The sequence below is a fragment of the Rana temporaria genome, chromosome 3, assembly GCF_905171775.1.
Source record: "Rana temporaria chromosome 3, aRanTem1.1, whole genome shotgun sequence".
Classification (NCBI taxonomy): domain Eukaryota; kingdom Metazoa; phylum Chordata; class Amphibia; order Anura; family Ranidae; genus Rana; species Rana temporaria.
Window position 1 is genome coordinate 101,857,669 of NC_053491.1, and position 22,434 is coordinate 101,880,102.

Genomic DNA, 22,434 nt, shown 5'->3' on the forward strand with positions numbered 1-22,434 from the left:
TAGTGTCTCATATGTGCCAAACATCTACAGATGCATTTCCCAAAAAGTCCCTTCCCATTGAAAGCAGTGGAAAACCGGCATTGCGGGCGGTATTAACTCTTTTTCAGCCGTTAGCGGGGGTTAAAACCGCACCGCAAGCGGCCGAATACTGCCGCAATTCCGCCACCGCACCTCCCGCCCCAGTGTGAAAGGGGCCTAAAGGAAAAAAATTCAGTAAGTGTTTGAACAGTAGAAGGGAACCATAAACCATTTCACTTACAAGAAAAATGACTGTGCTAGTATAAAGTAGAACTCCAGGCAAACAGGTGAATACACAGTTGAAGTAGATGTACAGTATGTTTACAGCTTTATAGATCCAATAATTTCTGTTAGTAGGGATGGTCACTGGTTTTGCTTTAATGTTACCTAGGTCAGTTTACGCTCAATGGGTAGAGGCGATGATACTTAATCACTTTCCATGGAAAAGGTCAGAAGAAGTGACCTGGGAAGTTGAACTCATTAACCATAAAGATGATTAGCTTAAAGCGGTATCAAAGTTTAGTCTAGACCTAGTGGTTATTCTGTCATAAATGCCTCTTCTAGCAGCAATGTAAGCAGAGCCGAACATGTGCAGCTCAAACCACATTTATGGCACTCACTCTGTGCCTTGATGAGATGACTCTCGCGCACAAGCATTGGAATGACGTCATCACTGTGCGACCATTCAAATGGCCAGAGAGAGTGAACCCAGAAGGAAGACAGGGCAGCTGGAACTGTGACAGCGCAGGGCAGGAGGGCTGGATTGACAAGTACATCTGCCATAATGTACTAACATGCAGTTCATGGGGGGGGCGGAGCCAACGGCCGACATGTGAGCAGCGCTGGTCCGGAGCTCCGTGCAGGGCAGACGAATCCTGACTTAATCCTGGGCGATAGAGCAGCCGAACACCGCAGGCAGAGACATCCCCCGACTCCGGATCCTGTGCTGCCCATGTAGGGATGGTCAAATACGGCCGTGCACCGATGGCAACTCCGGAACAGCGCCCGGTCCACTTTGCCTGGAAGTCCCAAGATGGCGGCCGCCATGAGGCAGAGGGACAGGGCCCCAGCGCGGAACGGCCTCCGGAGGACGAATGGCCCTCACTGTCCGACACCCAGGTGAGCCAGCTACCTCCCAGAACTAAGGGGCCGAAGCGGGGCACAAAGCAGGCCAGATCACAACCACAGGAGGGGGGTGATGAGGCTTCTGAAGCAGGAGGAGGGGAGCCCTCCCTGAAGCAGATTATGGAGGCCATATACACGTGCCAGACCACCCTCACTGACCACATAGATGGCATCAGGACTGAACTGTCGTTCCTTAAACATGACGTGCAGACCATCAGGGAGAGAGCTGGGGAAGCTGAGCAGAGGATTAGTGACCTGGAGGATGTGGTGCGCCCTTTGGAGAATAAATTGCAGAACGTCCACTGTGAGGTGGGAGCTCATACAGATAAGCTATGGGACATGGAAGACCGCCAGAGGAGGAATAATATACGTTTGGTAGGCTTCCCTGAGAAGGCAGAGGGCAAACAGCCTGAGGACTTCCTTGAGCTCTGGCTAAAAGATACTTTGGCTGACACTACTTTTTCCCGTCTGTTTGCTATAGAGAGGGCACACCGCATTCCGTCTAAACCCCCTCCACCGGGTGCCCATCCGCGTCCTATGATTGCACGTATCCTACACTTTAGAGATCGTGAAAATATTCTGAGGGCAGCTCGCACTGTAGGGGATCTCCAATTCAATGGGAACAGGATCTCTATTTATCCTGATTTCTCTGCAGCTACGCAGAAACAGAGAGCCAGTTTCCTGCATGTTAAAAAGAGACTGAGAGATATGCATATGGCCTACAGTATGATGTACCCTGCGAAGCTCAGAGTGGTCGACGAGGGCAAAGTGTTCTTCTTCAATTCCCCTACAGAGGCTTCAAGATGGTTGGACACTTAATCTGGGCCGTTTGTTTCTGCCTGCGCTCTGTTTGCTGCTGGGACGGGTGTGGTCAATCCCACTGCGATTGGCTCTGACGCCTCGGTTTCCCTGAACTGAGCCCTGCCCGGATTCACCAGCACTCTTTCTATATTGGTTTTTGTGTGGTTTGGGGGTATTTTTTCCTCCCCCCTTTTTTCCATTTTTTTGCTGGGGTTTTTTTTCTCTGGAACTTTGACTTACTGAGTCCGTGTCAACGGCTATGTCAACATAGACTACCTGGAGGGAGTAGGTGGTTGGGGGGTGAGACTGATATAATCCCCTGACAATTTGTTTGCTGAAGTTATGGGATACAGGCACTCGGCAGGTTGGGGCTGTGTGCAGGGTGGGGGGAGGGGTTCTATTTCTCTCTGTGAACTTGGGTCGTGTGTCGTTGTCTCTCTTTTGTTAAATCTCCACAGGTTGCTATGGTCGACCGCACCGGAGGGGTCCGGAGAGGCCCTGGGTATGCACCTGCGATTCGTTACTTTACAGGATGACGGGTAAGATAAATGTGTTGTCCTGGAATGTCCGGGGTATGAATTCAAGGATTAAGCGTTCCCTTGTCTTTGACTTCATAAAGAGGTATAAACCCCATATTATCATGCTGCAGGAGACACATCTCCAAGGTTCTAAGGTATTGGCGTTGAAAAAAGCTAATGTGATGAGGGTAATACATGCTGAGTATTCTACTTACTCTAGAGGAGTGGCCATTCTAGTCACTAAGACGGCGGCTGCACATATTTTACAGGTTAAGAGCGACCCAAAGGGGAGGTATGCTGTTCTTGTCTGTCAAATGTTCGGGATCTGTATGACGCTGGTGTGTGTATATGTCCCTCCCCCTTTTTCCTTCCAGGTACTTGAAGAAATCCTTACAGCTGCAATACAGGTGGCCCAGGGTCCACTACTACTGTTAGGAGATTTTAATGTGGTGTCAGATGGGTCACTCGATAGACATGGGAGTGTGACTGGTCCACGCCATACTCTTTCCGCCTGGTTGGACAGCTACGCCCTCACTGATGTGTGGCGATGTCGCAACCCTGGGGTCAGAGAATACTCATGTCACTCGGGGACGCATAGGACACTATCCAGAATTGATATGGTGCTGACCTCTGTGGATGCATTACCCCTGGTTTCAGGAGTTAGATACCTCCCCAGAGCTCTCTCAGATCACTCTCCTATGGAGGTCACGCTGACTTTAGGTGTGCCTGCTGGGAGACGATTGTGGCGTATGAAAACGCAGTGGTTGGAGGAGGAATATGTGAAGATCAAATGTAAGACGGCTATTGATCTGTATTGGAGGGAGAATAGCTCCGGCACCTCGGTTCCAATTCAATGGGACGCTTTTAAAGCAACTTTGAGGGGGGTGTTTGCCAAGGAAACTAGGGACTTTGCAAGGGCCTTAAATTTAGATGTGAAACAGGCTGAACAGGCTACTGTAACTGCTGAACGACAGTATATTCAGACCCCATCCCCGGATACCTATAGCTCATGGCAGGACTTAACAAGACAATATAAACTACTACTAACGGATCAGACTATGAAACTGCAACTGAAACAGGCTAGGTCCATCTTTGAGTTTGGGGACAAAAGCGGCCGTCTACTGGCATTTTTGGCAAAACCCTTATATGCCCCTACATTGATATTGCAGATTAAGCGCCCGACTGGGGAATTAGTGAGCGACTCTCAAGATATCCTGTCCACGTTCCGAGACTTTTATAATACACTATACCAGTCCCAATCTAGCTCTACAGTTCAGGACGTCTCTTCCTATCTAGACGATATGACTCTCCCATCTTTGACGCAGGGTGAAAGTGCTGCTCTTGACCAACCCATAACATCAGAAGAGGTAGCTGGTGCCATTGCTTCTTTTAAACCGGGAAAGTCGCCAGGCTTGGATGGCCTCCCGGCCGAATGGTATCAGTTGCATAAGGAGAGCTTAATCCCACGCCTCCAAACGGTGTTTAGTGACGCAGAAAGGGAGGGCATATTACCAGAGTCGATGCGTGAGGCACTGATTGTGGTGATTCCGAAACCGGGTAAGGACCCACTGGAGTGCGAGTCGATTTCTCTGATCAACACCGACGTTAAGGTGTTGGCAAAGATCTTGGCGGGTAGATTGCAGTCGGTAATACTGAAATTAATCCACTCAGACCAAACCGGCTTTATACCGGGGAGGTGCACTCAGATGAATCTGAGGAGGTTGTATGTCAATTTGCAAGTGTCCCATGCTAACTGTGGTCGGAGGGTGGTGGCATCACTGGACACCAAAAAGGCATTAGACTCCGTGGAGTGGACCTACCTTTTTCCCCTGCTTCTAAAACTGGGCCTGGGACCGAGGTTTGTGAACTGGGTCAGGTTGCTCTATGCGGAGCCGAGGGCTAGTGTCAGGGTCAATGGCCTTGTTTCGGACTCGTTTCCGATCAGGCGGGGAACTAGGCAGGGTTGCCCCCTGTCACCACTTTTATTCGCACTAGCCAAAGAACCCCTGGCGTCTAGGCTCAGGGATCGGGCTGACATTGCCGGGCTGCTGGTGGGGGATCTGGAGGAACGTGTGTCACTATACGCGGATGATATGCTCCTATACTTGGGTGATCCCGGGGAATCCCTGGCAACCGCGTTTTCCTTGATCCGGGAGTTCGGTGATTTCTCTGGATTCCGGATCAATTGGTCCAAGTCGGCGCTCTTTCCTCTGGATCCACAGCCAGATTTAGCTCTCCCAGCTCAGTTCCCCCTGCAGGTGACAGACCGCTTTAAGTACTTAGGAATAACCGTAGAATTGCCTATAGAGAAATTTTCGAAGACAAACTTATGGCCAGTCATACAAGACTTCGAGGACAGGGTGAAAAAATGGAAGGACCTCCCGCTTACAATGCTGGGGAGAGCCAACCTGTTTAAAATGATCTTCCTCCCAAAATTCCTGTACATTCTTTCTAATGCCCCCTTAGGCATCCCCAGGAAGACCTTTAGATACATCGACTCCCTGCTGACCTCCTTTTTGTGGGGTGGTGGGGCAGTTCGGGTGGCGCTGGCTGTGCTGCAGTTGCCGGTGGGGAGAGGAGGTCTGGCGATTCCTGACCTCCGTCTATACTACCTGGCGTCGCAGCTGGTTCATGCCCACTGGCGTATGTTCCCCCAGCTGAACAATGCCGCTGTAGCGGTGGAGGCGGCTGTAGCAACCTCATATGAGACAATGCTGAACTTTTTTCATAGAGGGGAGGTCCCGACAGCAGATGGAATGGTGATCCTTAGATCAGCCAAAGCGGTGCTTGAGATATGTAGGAGACACACTTTGGACACCCCCCTGCACTTGTCCCCTAATGCTCCACTGTGGTTTAACCCCAGATTAACCGACATCTTTCTGCTGAAAGATGGACATAGGTGGGCCAAATTTGGCCTGACTTACTTACACCAACTGTTTGACAGAGGGGAGTTGAAAACGTTTACGCACTTGAAAAAGGGATTGGGGGTACCCGAAACTTGGAGATTTCAGTACACGAGATTGAGACATGCCACTCAGGCACAGTTTGGTACGGGGGTAGTGGTGTTAGAAAACACTAAGTTAGAATCATTATTGTTGAATCCTGAACATACCAAGTTAGTCTCTACCTACTATACTATGCTCATGAGTAAGATACGACCGAGAGAGGAAAAGACGAGACTTAAGTGGACTATGATAATACCAGAACTGACGGAACCCCAGTGGGAGGAAGTCCTAGTGTCATATCTCCCTACTGTGATCTCGGCAAGGGACAAACTGATACAGCTGCGATACCTGCATCAAATGTATTACACACCACACAGATTATATAGAATGGGCAGAAGAGAGAACCCTGTTTGTCATAAGTGCTTGGTGGCAGAGGGCACCTTTATGCATATGGTGTGGGACTGTAATAGGATTCGACCATTTTGGTCGCAGGTTACGCAATTTATTGCCGACACTTTTGATCTCCCGAACATATGCAGCCCACTCTTGTGTCTTCTAGGTATTATAGAGGATGATATTATGAGTAACAATATGCGAATTTTCCTGAGACTGCTCTTCTACTATGCCAGGAAGCTCATTGTCTTGAACTGGATAAAGAGGGATTCCCTCACTCTATCTGCTTGGAAGGGGTTAATCAATGCTAATATTACAATGTACAAAATGACCTATGAAGCGAGGGGAAGCAAGAAAAAATTTCATAAAGTGTGGGGTAGTTGGGTAGACTCCAGGGACACTAACTCTGGAGAGGTGTAAGGGAATATGTTTCATGTCCTCTGTGTATAATGTATGAGACGTACTGTGCAGCTCTGGTGCGGGAGGATCTGGGGAGATGGGGAGACAACGACACACGACACTTGGGAGAGAGGGTTTCTTTTTTTTCTCTATGTTTGTTTATATGCCCTAGTTTTGTGGTTTTTATTATTTTAATTTCTGATGGGCATGGTGCTCTGAACTTACGATATATGCTATAATCTAGCTACACTGTTCTTTTGATAAGGAGCCCGAAGTTTGAATAATTAGTTCTCTGTTTACAAAATAAAAGGCTATATGCACTTTAGAAGAATCCATGTTAGGACTATTCCCTATCACTGTTAGGCCTTGTACTCACGGAAGGACATGTCCGATGAAAACGGTCTGCAGACCGTTTCCATCGGACATGTCTGGCCGGGGACTGCCCGGGGACTTCTGTTCGATGGCTATACACACCATCGAACAGAAGCCCGCGCGTAAACATTACGCGGGGCGTGTCCGCGGTGTCGCCGCGTCGATGACGCGGTGTCGCCGCGACAATGACGCGGCGACGTGGGCGGGCCGCCTTAAAAATGCTTCCACGCATGCGTCGAAGTCATTCGACGCATGCGAGGGATGCGGGCGGCAGGACATGTACGGTAGGTCTGTACAGACGACCGTACATGTCCGGGCGGACAGGTTTCCAGCGGACTGTTTTAAAACAAGTCCGGGAAACAGTTGTCCGCTGGAAACCTGTCCGATCCGTCCCAAAATGGTCCGCTCGGGCCAACACACGGCCAAACATGTCTGCTGAAACTGGTCTGCGGACCAGTTTCAGCAGACATGTTTGGTCGTGAGTACGGGGCCTTAAGGACATGGAAATGTACAATGGGGGAAGCCTTCTCCCTTTAATCTTTTTTTCTCCCTATTTTCTCCTTCTGACTGTCCTAAATAAGTACTTGTCATTTGTATGCAATGCTTTTTCCTGTAACTGTGTATATGGCTAATAATAAAAACCTTTTAAAAAAAAAAACATGCAGTTCATACTAGCACCGTATGACATAAACCTCCTGAAGGCCCATTGTTTTTTATGGTGCGTTGATCGTCTTTGGTATTCGCGTCTAGGGTTACGGTGGTCCCTAGACCAATTAAGTGTGTATTTCTTTCACTTGTATGCAATAGTTTGTTGTATTCTTGCTGCTTCCTATAGTGTAAAATATCATTGTAATAGTCCAATGTAAGATAAGCTTGGTGGGTCACAGTTTTTATTATCGTGTTTCTGTACAGCATGATGAGAGTGTACGAAGACACCTGGAACAGATTGAACAGCGGAAAGAGAAGGCAGCGGAGCTGAGCAGCGGCAGACATGCAAACACAGACTATGCTCCTAAACTCACCCCATATGAGCGAAAAAAGCAGTGCACTCTCTGTAGTGTAATGGTGAGTGACAACCAGATTATTCCATACTAAATCTTGTGTCATCTTTTTATAATACTGGACCTTTTTCTGGCACTTGCTTGAACACCTGTTTTTCTACCTTGGCTTCTACCAATTTTTTTTCAGATATTTTTTTAAGATATATAGTGTATTTAAAAGTTAGCTTGCTGTGCGAGGATTCTTTTTACTCTTTTTTTACAATGATTCTTTTTACTCCTTTTTTACAATGCAAAATAAGAAAAAGTGCAAAAACTTTTTGCAGACCCCTTGTAAATAATGTTAACTTGTGTTATTTAAGTATAATTTGTAATTATATATGTACACTGAAGAATTCTAACTTGCCACGCTCTGTGCTCAGTAACAATCGACCCATTTCCACCTTACCGTTCCTTGCTAAGATCATGGAAAGAGCAGCGTTATGGCAGTATCAGCCTCACTTGGAATCTAACAACATCTTTGATGACCTCCAGTCAGGATTCCGACCTGGTAGAGGCCCTGAAACGGCCTTGGTTAAAGTCCGGGATGATCTCCTCTGGTCTTTGGATAGGAATGACACCTCGGCCTTAGTACTTCTGGATCTGTCTGCAGCCTTCGACACCATTGATCATACCAGACTGTTGGGAAGACTAGGGACTGTGGCTGGCACTGATGGTACTGCTTTGGCATGGATGGCCTCTTTTCTGCAGGAGAGAGTTCAGCGGGTAAGATTGGGACCGTATTACTCTGCTGATAGTTCTCTCTCCTGTGGGGTCCCTCAGGGTTCGGCATTATCGCCCATCCTGTTTAATATCTACATGAGACCATTGTTGTACATCATATACCGCCATAACCTCCTCTTCCACGTCTACGCAGACGACACCCAGATATACTTCCGCCTTCCCAGGACCAACGAGAGGCAAGTTGATCTTGCCTCTTGTTTGGAGGAGATTAGAACCTGGATGGGAGCCAATTACCTTAAGCTTAATGGCTCCAAAACTGAAACTATGATCTTCAGTAACCATGATTGCCCTAGTAAGATGCCCGACTGGCCAGACTCCTTTAAACCGAGTCCGGTACCAGTCTCTAAGGTCAGGGACCTGGGGGTTATCCTTCATTCTAAGTTGGCATTGCGTAGCCAGGTGAATCAGGTGGTAAGTGTATGCCACTTCCACTTGAGACTCCTGAGATCTACGTTTCGCTTTATCGAGGACTCTGACAAAATCTCTATGGTCAATGCAATGGTTGGTAGTCGACTTGATTATTGCAATGCCCTGTATATGGGTGTCTAAGAACATCGTGCACAAGCTTCAGCGGGTGCAGAATGCGGCTGCCAGGCTACTCATGTGCGTGGGCCGATACGATCACATCACTTCATCCCTCCAAGCCTTACACTGGCTGCCCGTGACACAACAGGCTCAGTTCAAGACGGGGTGTCTTGTGCATAAGGCCATCCATGGTTTTGGACCGGGCTATCTCAGAGAAAAATTCATCAGACATGTGCCTACTAGATCGCTGCGGTCTGAGAATTTGGCTTTGTTGAACATCCCCAAATTTGCTAAAAACAAATGTGGTGGGAGGACCCTGGAAGTTCAAGGAGCTCAGTTCTGGAACTCCTTGCCCCTTCACATAAGACTGGAAAATGATCTCCTAAAGTTTAGGAGATTGTTAAAAACATGTCTATATATCCAGGCTTTCGGGGTGACTTAAATATTATGTATTCTAATAGCTCTAAATTTTATATATTTAACTTTGTATGTTTTATATTTTCTTGTTCGCTGATTGTTATTGTTTTATTGTCACTTGTTTGGTCGATGTAGTTTTTGCCCCTTTTCTGTTCTGTTTTTATCCCGCCAGCGCATCGAGGCACGTGTGTAAGACTGCGCTGTTGTTTTATAAGCATTTTAAGAAATAAATAAATACACGTGGCTGCCAAACTTGCTTGTTACATAATAGGGCACAGCTTTCTGTTTTACGTCACTTCACACTGGCTGTGTTGCATTGCTTCTTTTCTGTATTGTCCATTGGAGGACACAGGATCCAGTTAGTACCATGGGATTAAAACATACAAAATGAAAGTCATGCAGATCCATGCTCCCCGACCACTTCAGATGCTGATGTACATGTGGATGTTCTCCTCTCTCTGGCTGCCAGTGCATGCTTCATGCTGCCCTTGCTACTCTTCTTACCTGCACCCTGTTGCGAAAACACTGAAAATTCTTATCTACCACCTACAGGACCCTTAGGCCTCGTACACACGATAGGTTAACCAGAGGACAACGGTCAAAACCGATCGTGTGTGGGCCCCATAGGTTATTTAACCAAAAAAGCCAACTTGCTTTAAATTTAACCGATGGATTCCTAACCGATCGTTAGGCACAACCATCGGTTAAAAATCCACGCATGCTCAGAATCAAGTCGACGCATGCTTGGAAGCATTGAACTTCGTTTTTTTCAGCACGTCGTTGTGTTTTACGTCACCGCGTTCTGACACGATCGTTTTTTTAACTGATGGTGTGTAGGCGCGACGGACCATCAGTCAGCCTCATCGGTTAACCGATGACAACGGTCCTTCAGACCGTTCTCATTGGATGGACCGATCGTGTGTACAAGGCTTTTGTCCAGTGCAAGCTTGACTGCCCCTGCTATGAGGTTTGGAGATTGTGCAAACAGATTGTAACATGTGTGGTGAGCTTTGGGAATCTAGGAGAACTTCAAGTGGAACTTAACCCATATCAATTTGATAAAAAAATAATGTTCTTTAGCAAGGAACATACATTCCACATTAAAGTGGAACTTTAGTCAGAAAATTAAGTCCTGCAATATCACTTCGGGCTGGCCCGCTGTTCACACTCCGGTAACAACGATTGCGACGTTGAAATCGTACTACTTCACTTGATCACACCAATGTTCACTTGAAGTAGCACGATTTCAAAGTAGCTTTTCAGTGCTACTTCAGGTGTTACTTGGAAGACATCTGTGCGACTTCATGCGCAGATGTCTATGAAAGTTGCACCTGAACTTGCAAAAAGTAGTGCAGGAACTACTTTCAGAATCGGAGTTGCAGTCACACCGATTTGACTGCTTTCAATAGGGTGCAACTTGCCATGCAATTTAAAACTGTCAAATCGCATACAAGTTGCACTGGTGTGTCCGGGGGCTTAAAGCAGAATGCAACTCTTCTATCCTTTAATTAAACCCTTCTATTATAGTCAAGGAAGCTGCTTCTGTTTGATTTATGACTGTCATGGTGCTGTATATGTGATCAGTTATGACACCAGCCATATGATGGTTTGACAGTTTGGAGTTTGAAGCAAATGTCATGGCTTTAACATTCTCACCATAACTGGAACCTGGCTTCAAGATTTTGACTCGGCTTCTCCTGCAGCTCTCTCCCACGGTGGCCTCCACTGGACTCACTGTCCCAGACCCAATGGACAGAAAGGAGGTGGAGTTGGTTTCCTTCTATCCCCACAAAGCACCTTCCAAGTCCTTCCTATCCTTCCGTCTCTATCCCTCTCTTCTTTCGAGATGCACTGTATTCGTCTGTTTTCTCCCATTTTCCTGAGGATTGAAGCAATCTATCGGCCTCCTGGACCAGTATCGTGCTTTTTTGATGACTTTGGTGCTTGGCTACCCTACTTTCTCTCCTCTGAAATACCCACTACCATTCTTGGTGACAACATCCTTGTTAATGTTAACAGCCCAGCTATAGCTCAACTTAACCTCATCTTTTGACCTAACCCAATGGAAACACACTTCTACTAACTCCAATGGTAATACCCTCGACCTTGTATCCGCCCATCTCTGCACTCCTGGCAACCTCACCAACATCCCCCTTTCCTCTCTCTGATCACAGCCTCATCAGTTTCACTGAATCCTTGCCTCCAACCACCCATGCCTCCAAGCAGCAAACGATTACTTGTAGGAACCTTCGCCACCTTCGCCAAATTTTGCTTCTCTATTCTGCTACTGACCACCTATATGACATAAGCTCTCCCCTGTCCTGTCCTGACTTGACTACCTCTGTCTACAACAGTTCACTCTCATCATCACTGGACACGCTTGCTCCTCTAACTACACACAGATTCAGGCCCCCGACCGTTACAACCCTGGCAAACTGACAACACTAAAAATCTTAAAAAGAAAAGAGCCAGGCATATCTTATCAGCCCTGCCAAACCAGCTCATATTTGCGGGTGGCATCCCAGTGACGGTAAGTGAGATGTTCCCTTAATAATAAAGAATGAACATATTCTATCCATTGTTTACATGTCTGAGAGGTAGGTGACATCCAATACCTACTTCGGACATGCATATCCCATTTCCATTCCTACTCCATGGGTACACCACAGGGTAATACCCTCACTGATAGCAGTGGTGAAAACCAGGCACAAGGGTACCATGGCAAAAGTTCAGGTAATCCTTTGCTCTGCTGAAGTTTTGTGAAACACTCAAACCACTTCCCTTGCACAAGAGCATGACCCAATTTTAACACTGTGCATCTGATTCTAGTTCTATCTCAGGCATACAAAAAGCGGCCAATCTGTCCAAGTCCTCTTTCACACAGTTTTCAGCTTGTATAAGAGTAGTGTGAACAGCAAGTTTTTTTTAAACTTTTGCAAAGTTTTCTGCAAGCTTTGAGCAGCTTTCTCTAAGCCTTTAAAGCCCAGTTTATCTCCTGTTTTGAAATTACATACAGAGATTTTAGAAGCAGAGCTGATTGTCACCTTAAGAAAACTAGGAGCTTGTTTAATGTGGCAATCAGCTCTCCCATTTGGATCTGTGTTCAGCATTTACAAACTGGAGCTGACTGGTACTTTAAAGTTTAAACAAAGCAAAAGTTTTGCAAATGCTTTGTAAAAGCTTGCGGTTCACACTGCTCCTATACAAGCTGAAGCCTGTGTGAAACAGGCCCAAGGCATATTTCTTTGCAACTGCAGTGTCAGACTTCCTCGGACAGTTAACAGCCTTATTGCAGTCATCCCTGCCCAGAGCTCAAAAGTTCCAGCTATTTCTCCATCCCCACTTATTCTGAGTTGGAAAGTGAATCTACTTGCTCTATAGGCAATCGAAATTGAGAAGGACACAGAGCCCTGATCCTGTACACCTGATACCCTGGCTTCACACAAAATGCTTGTCAATATAGACACGCTCAATTCTGCTGTGCGCAAAAGCCTTGGCACTTGAGTGTCCTCTGTCTTGCTGTTCCCCCTTGTTTTCTAAGAGACCTACTAAGACTAAAAAGACATTGCCCATTCATGAACAAATAGAATAGGAAATTAATGACCATTATAGTTTTCATTTAAAAATGTTTACACCTCTGAAAATCATTACTGAGCTATGTCATGTTGAAAAATAATTCACTAAAAAGCAGACCCTATCGTCTCAGTTTTAAATAAACATCTTACTGTGCCTACAGAAAAGGTTCCCTTACTTAAGGGTTCTACAGACAGAAAATGTAAAATGCTCTTAAAGGCTCTTTTTGCTCTTGCAAACCCAGCTATGCAACCTTCTATTGCTGCAATCTCTGTTTGTCAAACTGCAGCTAGGTGGCCTGGGGCAATTAATAAACCAGATCCTGTATTCCAGGACCAAGTTCTGGCAGGACACCTACAGATTTTGCCTTCTCTACTTTTTTGTGTTCATGCCCTGGAACAAGTCATGAAAGTCACACATTTCTAGAATGATTTTCATTGTTGTCCATATGCAAGAATCTCATGACTGAAAGCCTAGACAGCAGAAGCTGTCTGTAAAAGACAAGCTCTTTGAAGAAGGTGTCTTTTTGGCGATGCTTTGACAAGTTTATTAAGGAGGTCACAGGAGCAAAGGCATTTTTTGTACAACGAAAGGCCCTCCTCTAAATAAAAAGCACCCTACTGCTCTTCCCAGGTTCCAAACGGTAGTTTCAAATGGGTACTTAATAGAGTTTCAAACTCTACCCTCTCAGCGTTATCTTCTCTCAAACTTGACAAAGGGCTCTTTCACACTGAGCGCCCGTACAGGTCCGTCTGTCAGGTTTTTTTGCGGACCTGTACGGGCGCTCCATGCTCCTCTATGGAGCCGCGGATGTCAGCGGTGACATGCCCGCTGACATCCGACCCGCTCCGATTCGCCAAAGTGTGATGGAGGAAAAACCTACTTTTCCTTCCGTCTGGTGGATCGGATCGGGTGAACACGGACATACGGTCCGTGTTCATCCGATCCCCCCATAGGGGGGAGCGGAGAAAAGACAGGGCGGTCCCTGCACAGTGTGCGAGGACCGCCCTGTCATCCGCCGGCTCAGCAGGGATCAACGGAGCGATCCCCGCTGAGCAAGCGGAGTTGCACGGGGCGGATCATTACTGATCCGCCCAGTGTGAAAGAGGCCAAAGTCTGCCAAAGGACAGTCAGATTTGCAGACTGCACCGAGCGACATTTTTTCTACAATGAAATTCTCCAAGCCCCACTCCTCAGGGGGTTCTACCTTCTCTAAATGAAAAGCACCCCATTGAGCTTCCTGGGTTCCAATCCGTGGTTTCAAATGGGTACTTTATAGTGTTTTCAAACTCTACCCCATCTGCATTCTCTCAAACCATACACAATTTGCCAAAGGACAGTTAGATTTACAGACTGCCCTGAACCATCTGTCATCCCAGGAAGTGTCTGGTCACTTTAGAGGACATTTTCTATGTAATCTATTCAAACCTGTTCCCGATACCAAAATCCAGTGGGGGTATTTGTCCTATTCTTAAAATCCCTGAAAAACAAGTACCTACATATTCCAAAGTTTCACATGAAATCAGCAAAGTCAGTGATTGACTTTCTGATACAAGTGAAATATCTTGCATTAGTAGACATTCAAGATGCCTACCTGCACATTCCCATTTACCCATCTCAGTGGGAAACAAACCTTTTCAATTTGTTACACTGCCATCCCCCCTTACCTTGGCCCCTAGAGTATTTACAAGGGTGCTTGCACGCCTACTCATATTCCTACCTTGACAACCTCTTCTGAAAGATCCATCTCCTTTAAAACTATCTGAAAATGCTGAAATTACTATATTACTATATTCTTTAGGCCAGGGTTTGACAAATTTGCTTGGAATCTAGGAGCCAGCTAAAAAAGTCTGTGTCTTTTTGTCCTGTACTGCACTGTACTGCACTCCAAGATATGGGATTTAAAGGTAAGTTAAAATCCCTTTTTTTTCTTGCTCAAACAGATCTCTGGCAAACAGATCAGCCCTGGGATAATGCCTCCTACTACAACCAGGCATCATTTTTTGTTGTTGATGTCTTAGGAGGATGGACATCCTTTACTAGCTCTGTTGATTAAGACTTAAAGCGGACCTTCAGTAATTTCTTCAATTTTCCATCTATTAAATCTGCTGCCAGTAAATATCTTATACAGCCCACTTCCTGTTTCTTGTCTGGTCATTGGCCTAGGCTTATGACATCATGCACAGCTCTCTCTCTCTCACTCCTGTGAGAGTTTTCCAGGAAGGGAGGGGAGATGAGTCATAAGAGGGCCAATGAAAGCTGCAGAGCTGGAGGTGTGTGTCTGTGTAAATCCTGGAAGTGAACAGGCAGCAGCTTCAGCTGCCCACAGTTAAAATGGCTGCAGCCAGACTTAGTGGAGGGAGATTTTTGCAGCATATTTGGCAAGTACAGAATTACGGTATATATACAATAATATGCAAAGTGGTTGGAGGGTAGCTTCATGATGGCAAAGATGTTTTTATTACAGATTATGTGAGCAGACTGCAGTTCCTCTTTAACCTTTTTTATAGCACCTTTTTTTCTCTTCAATCAAAAATCATCTCCCCGTAACTGCAGGAGGTCTGTTTGCCCAGAGCTGTTGGCATTGCCTCTGTGTCTGAAGACATACTTGTGTGAGTAGGCCATTCGGACTTGGCACTGCAAGCTCCCTCATTTTGATTAGTTGCTGGGCTTGCCTTTGAAGGGGTAATGCTGTTGGACTGATTGCTGACATTATTACACTGGATGGAGTGTTGCATGTGTGCACTCTGTACTCTCTTTTCTGCCAGACAGCATTGAGAAAGCATCTCTCCTGCTCCTGCTACAAGAGCCAAGTGTAACAGTGATGCAACCTGCAGTGATGCTTGGTCATCTCTGGCCAGTCAACCCATGGGTCTTGAGCATTGTCTGCTAACTGCCACTGGCCCAGGTCCTATGTGTACTAGAGTCCTAGTCCTTCTGCCTTGAGCCATAACTGGGAGTCACGTTGCCCATTGGTGTTAGAGTGTATCCCCTCCTTGGAGTACTCCTTGCTCCATCAGGTTTTTTCTGGACCTGCTCCTCTCTGTGGAGATTTTTACTACAGACATTCAAGACCATATGATGCAGATTTCCCAGTGTATATCTGATCCCAGTGCAGAGGCCATAAACACAATATTGTGCCTTCCAATGCAGACGCCGTGCTTGTTCTGTCTGTGGCGTTAACTGCTTCCGACCCTTTTGCTGTGGAAACTCTGTTGGATAATGAATCACTCCAGTTGCTGACTGATGCGCTTAATCCTGAGAAGTTGCAGTCTTCTGCTATTACTCCTAAATTCAGACATTTTTGGCCCTTGTTGATGCAGTGTGCCACACCCAGAATTAAACTCTCTTAATCAACATGAACGTTTTTTTAATGCCTATGTTGCTAACATTAGTAAATTAATAGGAAGCTTTATTATATTAACTTGGTTTCAATATTTTATTGGATTTTCAAAAATTGTAACAAGCCGCGGTTTGCCCATGCAGGGGCAACATTGAACAGATAAAAAAGGAAGTAGCGCATGAACACGTAATGAATAACAAAGTTTTCATATTTATTTATTTTTTTACATTTCTCCAGTTTCTTCTTGTTCTCTTACCTAGGCCAAAATTATGTCGTACATCCCATAAGTTTTCAAAAGCAACTCCTGACAAGCTTGGCACGATGTTTAAAGGCACGTTTTGCCACAATTTCCTTGCATTTCTGTAATGCGTCAATCGCAGCAAGATCATACCACGTTTGCGTTGCCATTAAGAATTATGACACCCAAATGTTGTGTGTTTTACCGCAATTCCAAATCACCATGTGAGAATAGGGCCTATAGTCCAAATTATAACAGTCATTAACATTACAGTGGATATAAAAAGTTTACACACCCATATTAAAATGTCAGGTTTCTGTGATGTAAAAAAATGAGACAAAGATAAATAATTTCAGAACTTTTTCCACCTTTAATGTGACTTATAAACTGTACAAATCAATTGAAAAAAAACTGAAATGTTTTAGGGGAGGGGGGTTAAAAAAATAATAATATGGTTGCATAAGTGTTAAACTTGTACATTTTTGAAGTACCACTTGATTTTTATTACAGCACTCAGTCTTTTTGGGTATGAGTCTATCAGCATGGAACATCTTGGCTTGGCAATATTTGCCCACTCTTCTTTGCACAGCCCTCTTCAGATCATCCCACATGTTTTCAATGGGATTCAGGTCTGGCCTTTTGGCTGGGCCATTCCAAAACTTTAATCTTCTGGTAAAGCCATTCCTTTGTTGATTTGGATGTATGCTTTGGGTCATTGTCATACTGAGAGATGACGTTTCTCTTCATGTTCAGCTTTCTAGAAGAAGCCTGAAGGTTTTGTACCAATATTGACTGGTATTTGGAACTGTTCATAATTCCCTCTACCTTGACTAAGGCCCCTGATCCAGCTGAAGAACAGCCCCAAAGCATGATGCTGCCACCGCCATGCTTGACAGTAGGCATGTATTCTTTTGGCGATGTGCAGTGTTATTTTTGAACCACACATATCTTTTGGAATTATGGCCAAAAAGCTCAACCTTTGTTTCATCAGACCATAACACATTTTCCCATATGCTTTTGGGGGACTTCAGATGTGTTTTTGAAAAAAATGTAGCTGGGCTTGGATGTTTTTCTTCGTAAGAAAAGGCTTCCATCTTGCCACTCTACCCCATAGTACAGACATATGAAGAATACGGGAGATTGTTGTCACATATACCACACAGCCAGTACTTGCCAGATATTCCTGCAGCTCCTTTATTGTTGCTGTAGGCCTCTTGACAGCCTTCCTGACCAGTTTTCTTCTCGTCTTTTCATCAGTTTTGTAGGGATGTCCAGTTCTTGGTAATGCCATATTTTATCCACTTGATGATGACTGTGTTCCATGATATGTCTAATGCCTTGGAAATTCTTTTGTACAATTTGTACAATTCTTTTGTCCTGACGAATACCTTTTAATTATGAGATCCCTCTGGAAACTGCCTGTGGACCACGGCATTTGCTGTAGGATGTGACTAAGAAAATGTCAGGAAAGACCTACTAGAACAGCTGAACTTTATTTGGGGTTAATCAGAGACAATTTAAATGATTGCAGGTGTGCACTGACTCCTATTTAACATCAGTTTGAATATGATTGCTTAATTTTGAACACAGCTACGTCCCCAGTTATAAGAGGGTGTGCACACTTATGCAACCACATCATTTAGTTTTTTTATTTTTACTCTCCCCCCACTAAAAGATTTCAGTTTTTCAATTGAGTTGTACAGTTTATAGGTCACATTAAGGTGGCAAAAATTCTGAAATGATTTATCTTTGTCTCATATTTTTTTACATCATAGAAACCTGACTTTTTAACAGGGGTGAGTAGACTTTTTACATCCACTGTATTGTGGAACCTTGGATCATGAGCATATTCTGTTCCAGAAGAATGCTTGTAATCCAAAGCACTAGCACATCAAAGCGAGGTTTCCCATAGAAGTCAATGGAAATGAAGATAATTTGTTCCACATTGACTTCTATTGTATGCAGTACTGTATTTGGCCAGAGGTGGGGGGGTGCTTGGAAACCCTCAGGCGGCGTACACACGGTCGAACATGTCTGCTGAAACTGGTCTGCGGATCAGTTTCCACGGACATGTCCGACCTTGTGTACGGCCTAGCGGACAGTTTTCCAGCGGACAAAAGTTTCTTAGCATGCTAAGAAACTTGTCCACTGGAAACATGTCCGTCGGACATGTCTGATGGCTAGTACACCTAAACCTAATACGTCATAACCAGCGGACATGTCCGATGAGTCATACTGACCATCGGACATGTCCGACGGACATGGTTTCAGCGGAAAAGTTTCTTAGCATGCTAAGAAACTTTTGTCCGCTGGAAACCTGTCCGCTCGGCCAGGAATCCGGTCCAGTAGGCCCTACACACGGTCGGACATGTCCGCGGACCAGTTTCAGCAGACATGTTCAGTCGTGTGTACGAGGCCTCATAGCTTTGGAAACACTCGTGAACTGAGTTTCACCGGCGCCTCCGCACCTCTGGCACCTCTGGCCAAATGCGGTACTGCACACCGCAGAGGCTTGAATCTTGCTCGTTTTGCGACACAACACTCACAAACCGAGTCAAGTTTTTTAAAAGTAATTGCTCGTATTGCAAAACGCTTGTTAACCGCATTACTCGCAATCTGAGGTATTAATGTATATACATTTTTTTTTCTGCTTACCTTTCAGCTTTGCTCCCTTTCACATGCTTTATGAAGCTCTGTATCCTTGTGCTCCCTGTTTCCCTTGTTTATGCACAGGTTGAATGTGCAAGTCATGATCCCATCATCTCCTGCTTACAATTTCTTTGCTCCCTAGAGCTGCAAAGTTACACATCTTCCAGCTTTATATTTCTTGTTTAATACATTCATAATGCTGCATTAAAATATACATTTTTGACTTTCTGCAGTAATAAAATGTTTTAGACTAGTACAAAAAAAACAGAGAACTATGATTTTGTGCTGCATGCAATTTCCCAGCTTCTCTGCTCCCTACCTTTACCTAATACATTTTCAGCACAAAATAGCACAGCACATCACAAAAATGTTTTCTGTTACCCAAATAGTTACTAGAAATAAATTATATGGAAGCTTTTTTATTTATTTTTTGCGCTGTACTGTGTAAGACTAGAACAGAGATCAGAAACAAGTCCTTGATGCGGGTGATGATCTTCCATACTTTGGCCCATATACAAACGAATGCCTCTTGTTTTTGTGTTCTTTGTTATTTTGCGGAGCTTGTTAAAGGTTGCATTTATTAGGCCTACCAAGCAGCCTTTTTAATAGTATGGGGGAGCCAAGAGGTTGTATCTAAGCATTGTAAAAAAAATGATTACCTATTTTTTGTTTATTTAGCATGTTAGTAGATAAAGAGTTACCTGGATATGGTTTGGGACTGAACTCGTATAACCCATAAGAAGTATCAGTTTTTTTGTACAAACATCAGAACAGCTTGGAGTCGGGGATAGTGGGGTACAGTATTTTATATGACATCTGCATAGAACTCCGATGTCAGGAGACTGTGTTCATGTTGTTATGTCAGTAATTCTGAAGGGAACTATAGAACAGGTACAGACACTAATGCCCTGTACACACGATCGGAATTTCCGATAAAAAAAGTCTGATATTTCAACCGTGTGTGGGCCCCATCAGACTTTAGAAATAGAACATGTTTTACTTTTTTCCGATGAAAAACATTCCTATCGAAAATTCCTATCGTCTGTGTGGAACTCCGACGAAGAAAAAACAACGCTCGGAAGCATTGAACTTACCGTATTTATCGGCGTATACTGCGCACTTTTTTGCCCTTAAAATCAGGGCAAAATCGTGGGTGCGTGATATACGCCGATACTCGCTTCCCACGCTGTGTTTGAACCCGGCCGACATATACCGAGCGCAGTACACTCGGGTACACTCGGCCATGCTTGGCTCCCCTTGCGGTTATGCGAGAGAAGCCGAGAGGAGCCGAGCGTGGCCAAGCGTGCCCGAGTGTACTGCGCTCGGTATATGTCGACGGCGGCTTTCAAACACAGCGCAGGAAGCAGGGATCGGCTCAGAGACCAGCACGGGAGAAGCAGGGAGGACACCACGAAAGCCGCAGACGGACGCGCGCAATAGGCCGATAAATACGGTAAATACGATAAATATGGTAATTTATCACGGCTCGTCGTAGTCTCTTACGTCACGGCGTTTGGGACGGTCTGAATTTGGTCTGACCGTGTGTATGCAAGACAGCTTGAACAAAATTCAGACGGAAAATTACATCAGATTTTATCCCATCGGAAATTTCGATTGTGTGTACGCGCCATTAGGCTTGGTTGAAACCTATAGGTGCAATCAAGCATAGGCATTTATTGCAGTGGCCTGCCCTATGTGTGAGAAAAATAGAAAATAAGTCCCTGACTCTTTTCCAAAAACGTGCTGCAATAAACTGCATGGTACCGTGGCATGTGTGAAAACGCCAGCATTTGCGGATGTGTGGTGGTGCCATTAACAATAAATTTCACAGCCATATGTCTGCTAAAGGGCAGCGCGATTATGTATCTTTAATAAAAAAACTAAAAGGTTGAATCTCCTTTTGCGGCAGATTTCCTCTGAGGTTTACCTGTTCAGCCATATCAAAGGAAAGAAACACCAGCTAACAGTACGCGAGAACAGCAGCATCCAGGGCCGGGAACTGTCAGATGAAGAAGTGGTGAGTTCAGAACAAATGTGATATTTTGAGTGGTTTCCACCATCATACCATTGCCCTGCTAAGACGCCTAATGTAATATTTCTTCTTGGCTCTTCATACTTTTTCTCACTGCAATCTTAAATTTTTCTATGGGTTTATAGTCAAAGATCATATTATTACATGTTTGTTCTGTGTAACGTACGTTTTGTTCACTGCAAACACAGTAACAAATGAAAGTAGCAGGATGTAATCTCTCCCTCCTGTTCTCGTTCTGCTCACCGTCTACTCTGCATGGGGAACCCCTTCTCCCATTGTTTTCACTATACCCTGTTTTAGTAGTTTTAGTCTACATATCAGAGCTAGTTTTAGAGCTTTCTGCTATAGTCTATCACACTTCCATTTCCCCAGACTGACAATGCCGCTGTCCTAAGGGGTTTGCTTTACTACTTCATGCTGAATGCAGTTACCTTAAGACAGGCTTTGTGTTACTGGCAGGATCACCAGGTGAAATTAAGAGAAAGAAGCCTAAAAATGGTAAACCAATGCAGCCACCACATCTAAGGATCTGTAAGTTGTAATATATAACATTTTTGCTTTTGGGTGTTATATCACTTTAACCACTGAAGCCCCAGAAGACTTTACCCCCTTCCTGACCAGAGCACTTTTTACAATTTGGCACTGCATCGCTTTAACTGACAATTGCACGGGTCGTGCAAAACTGTACCCAAACAAAATTTGCGCCTTTGTTCCCCACAAATAGAGCTTTCTTTTGGTGGTTATTGATCACCTCAACGGTTTTTATTTTTTTGCGCTATTAACAAAAAAAGAGCAAAATTTTAAAAAATATATATATTTTTTTTTCTTTTTTCTATAATAAATATCCCCAAAAATGTTTTTTAAAAACACATTTCTTCATCAGTTTAGGCCAATATATATTCTTCTACATATTTTTGGTAAAAATAGCGATAAGCATATATTGATTGGTTTGCGCAAAAGTTATAACGTCTACTAACTATGGGCAAGATTTATGGCATATTTATTATTATATATTTTTTACTAGTAATGGCGGTGATCTACGATTTTTAGCGGTACTGCGACATTGCGGCGGACAGTTCGGACACTTTTGACACATTTTTGGGACCATTGACATTTATACAGCGATCGGTGCTATAAAAATCCACTGACTACTGTGTAAATGTAGACATATTGCTGCTCCTATTTACTAGGAACAAACGATATGTCTCCTCTCCCCTGACAGAACAGGGATTTGTGTACCTATACATTGTTTTGCGCAGCCATGCCATTCTATATCGGCGTGAGCCGGTCTGCAAGTGGTTAGGC

At 44.7% G+C, this 22,434-nt stretch overlaps 1 protein-coding gene across 4 annotated transcripts in view; it reads left to right on the top strand.

Annotated features, from left to right (window-relative positions):
- SCAPER (S-phase cyclin A associated protein in the ER) overlaps window positions 1–22,434 on the top strand; it is a 394,094-nt gene that overhangs the window by 156,276 nt on the left and 215,384 nt on the right. For all 4 annotated transcript variants that reach the window (XM_040343114.1, XM_040343118.1, XM_040343116.1 and 1 more), the window contains exons 18-19: window positions 7,484–7,636; window positions 21,007–21,114. In XM_040343114.1, the coding sequence (XP_040199048.1) occupies window positions 7,484–7,636; window positions 21,007–21,114 (261 nt within the window). The remainder of the gene's footprint in view (window positions 1–7,483; window positions 7,637–21,006; window positions 21,115–22,434) is intronic.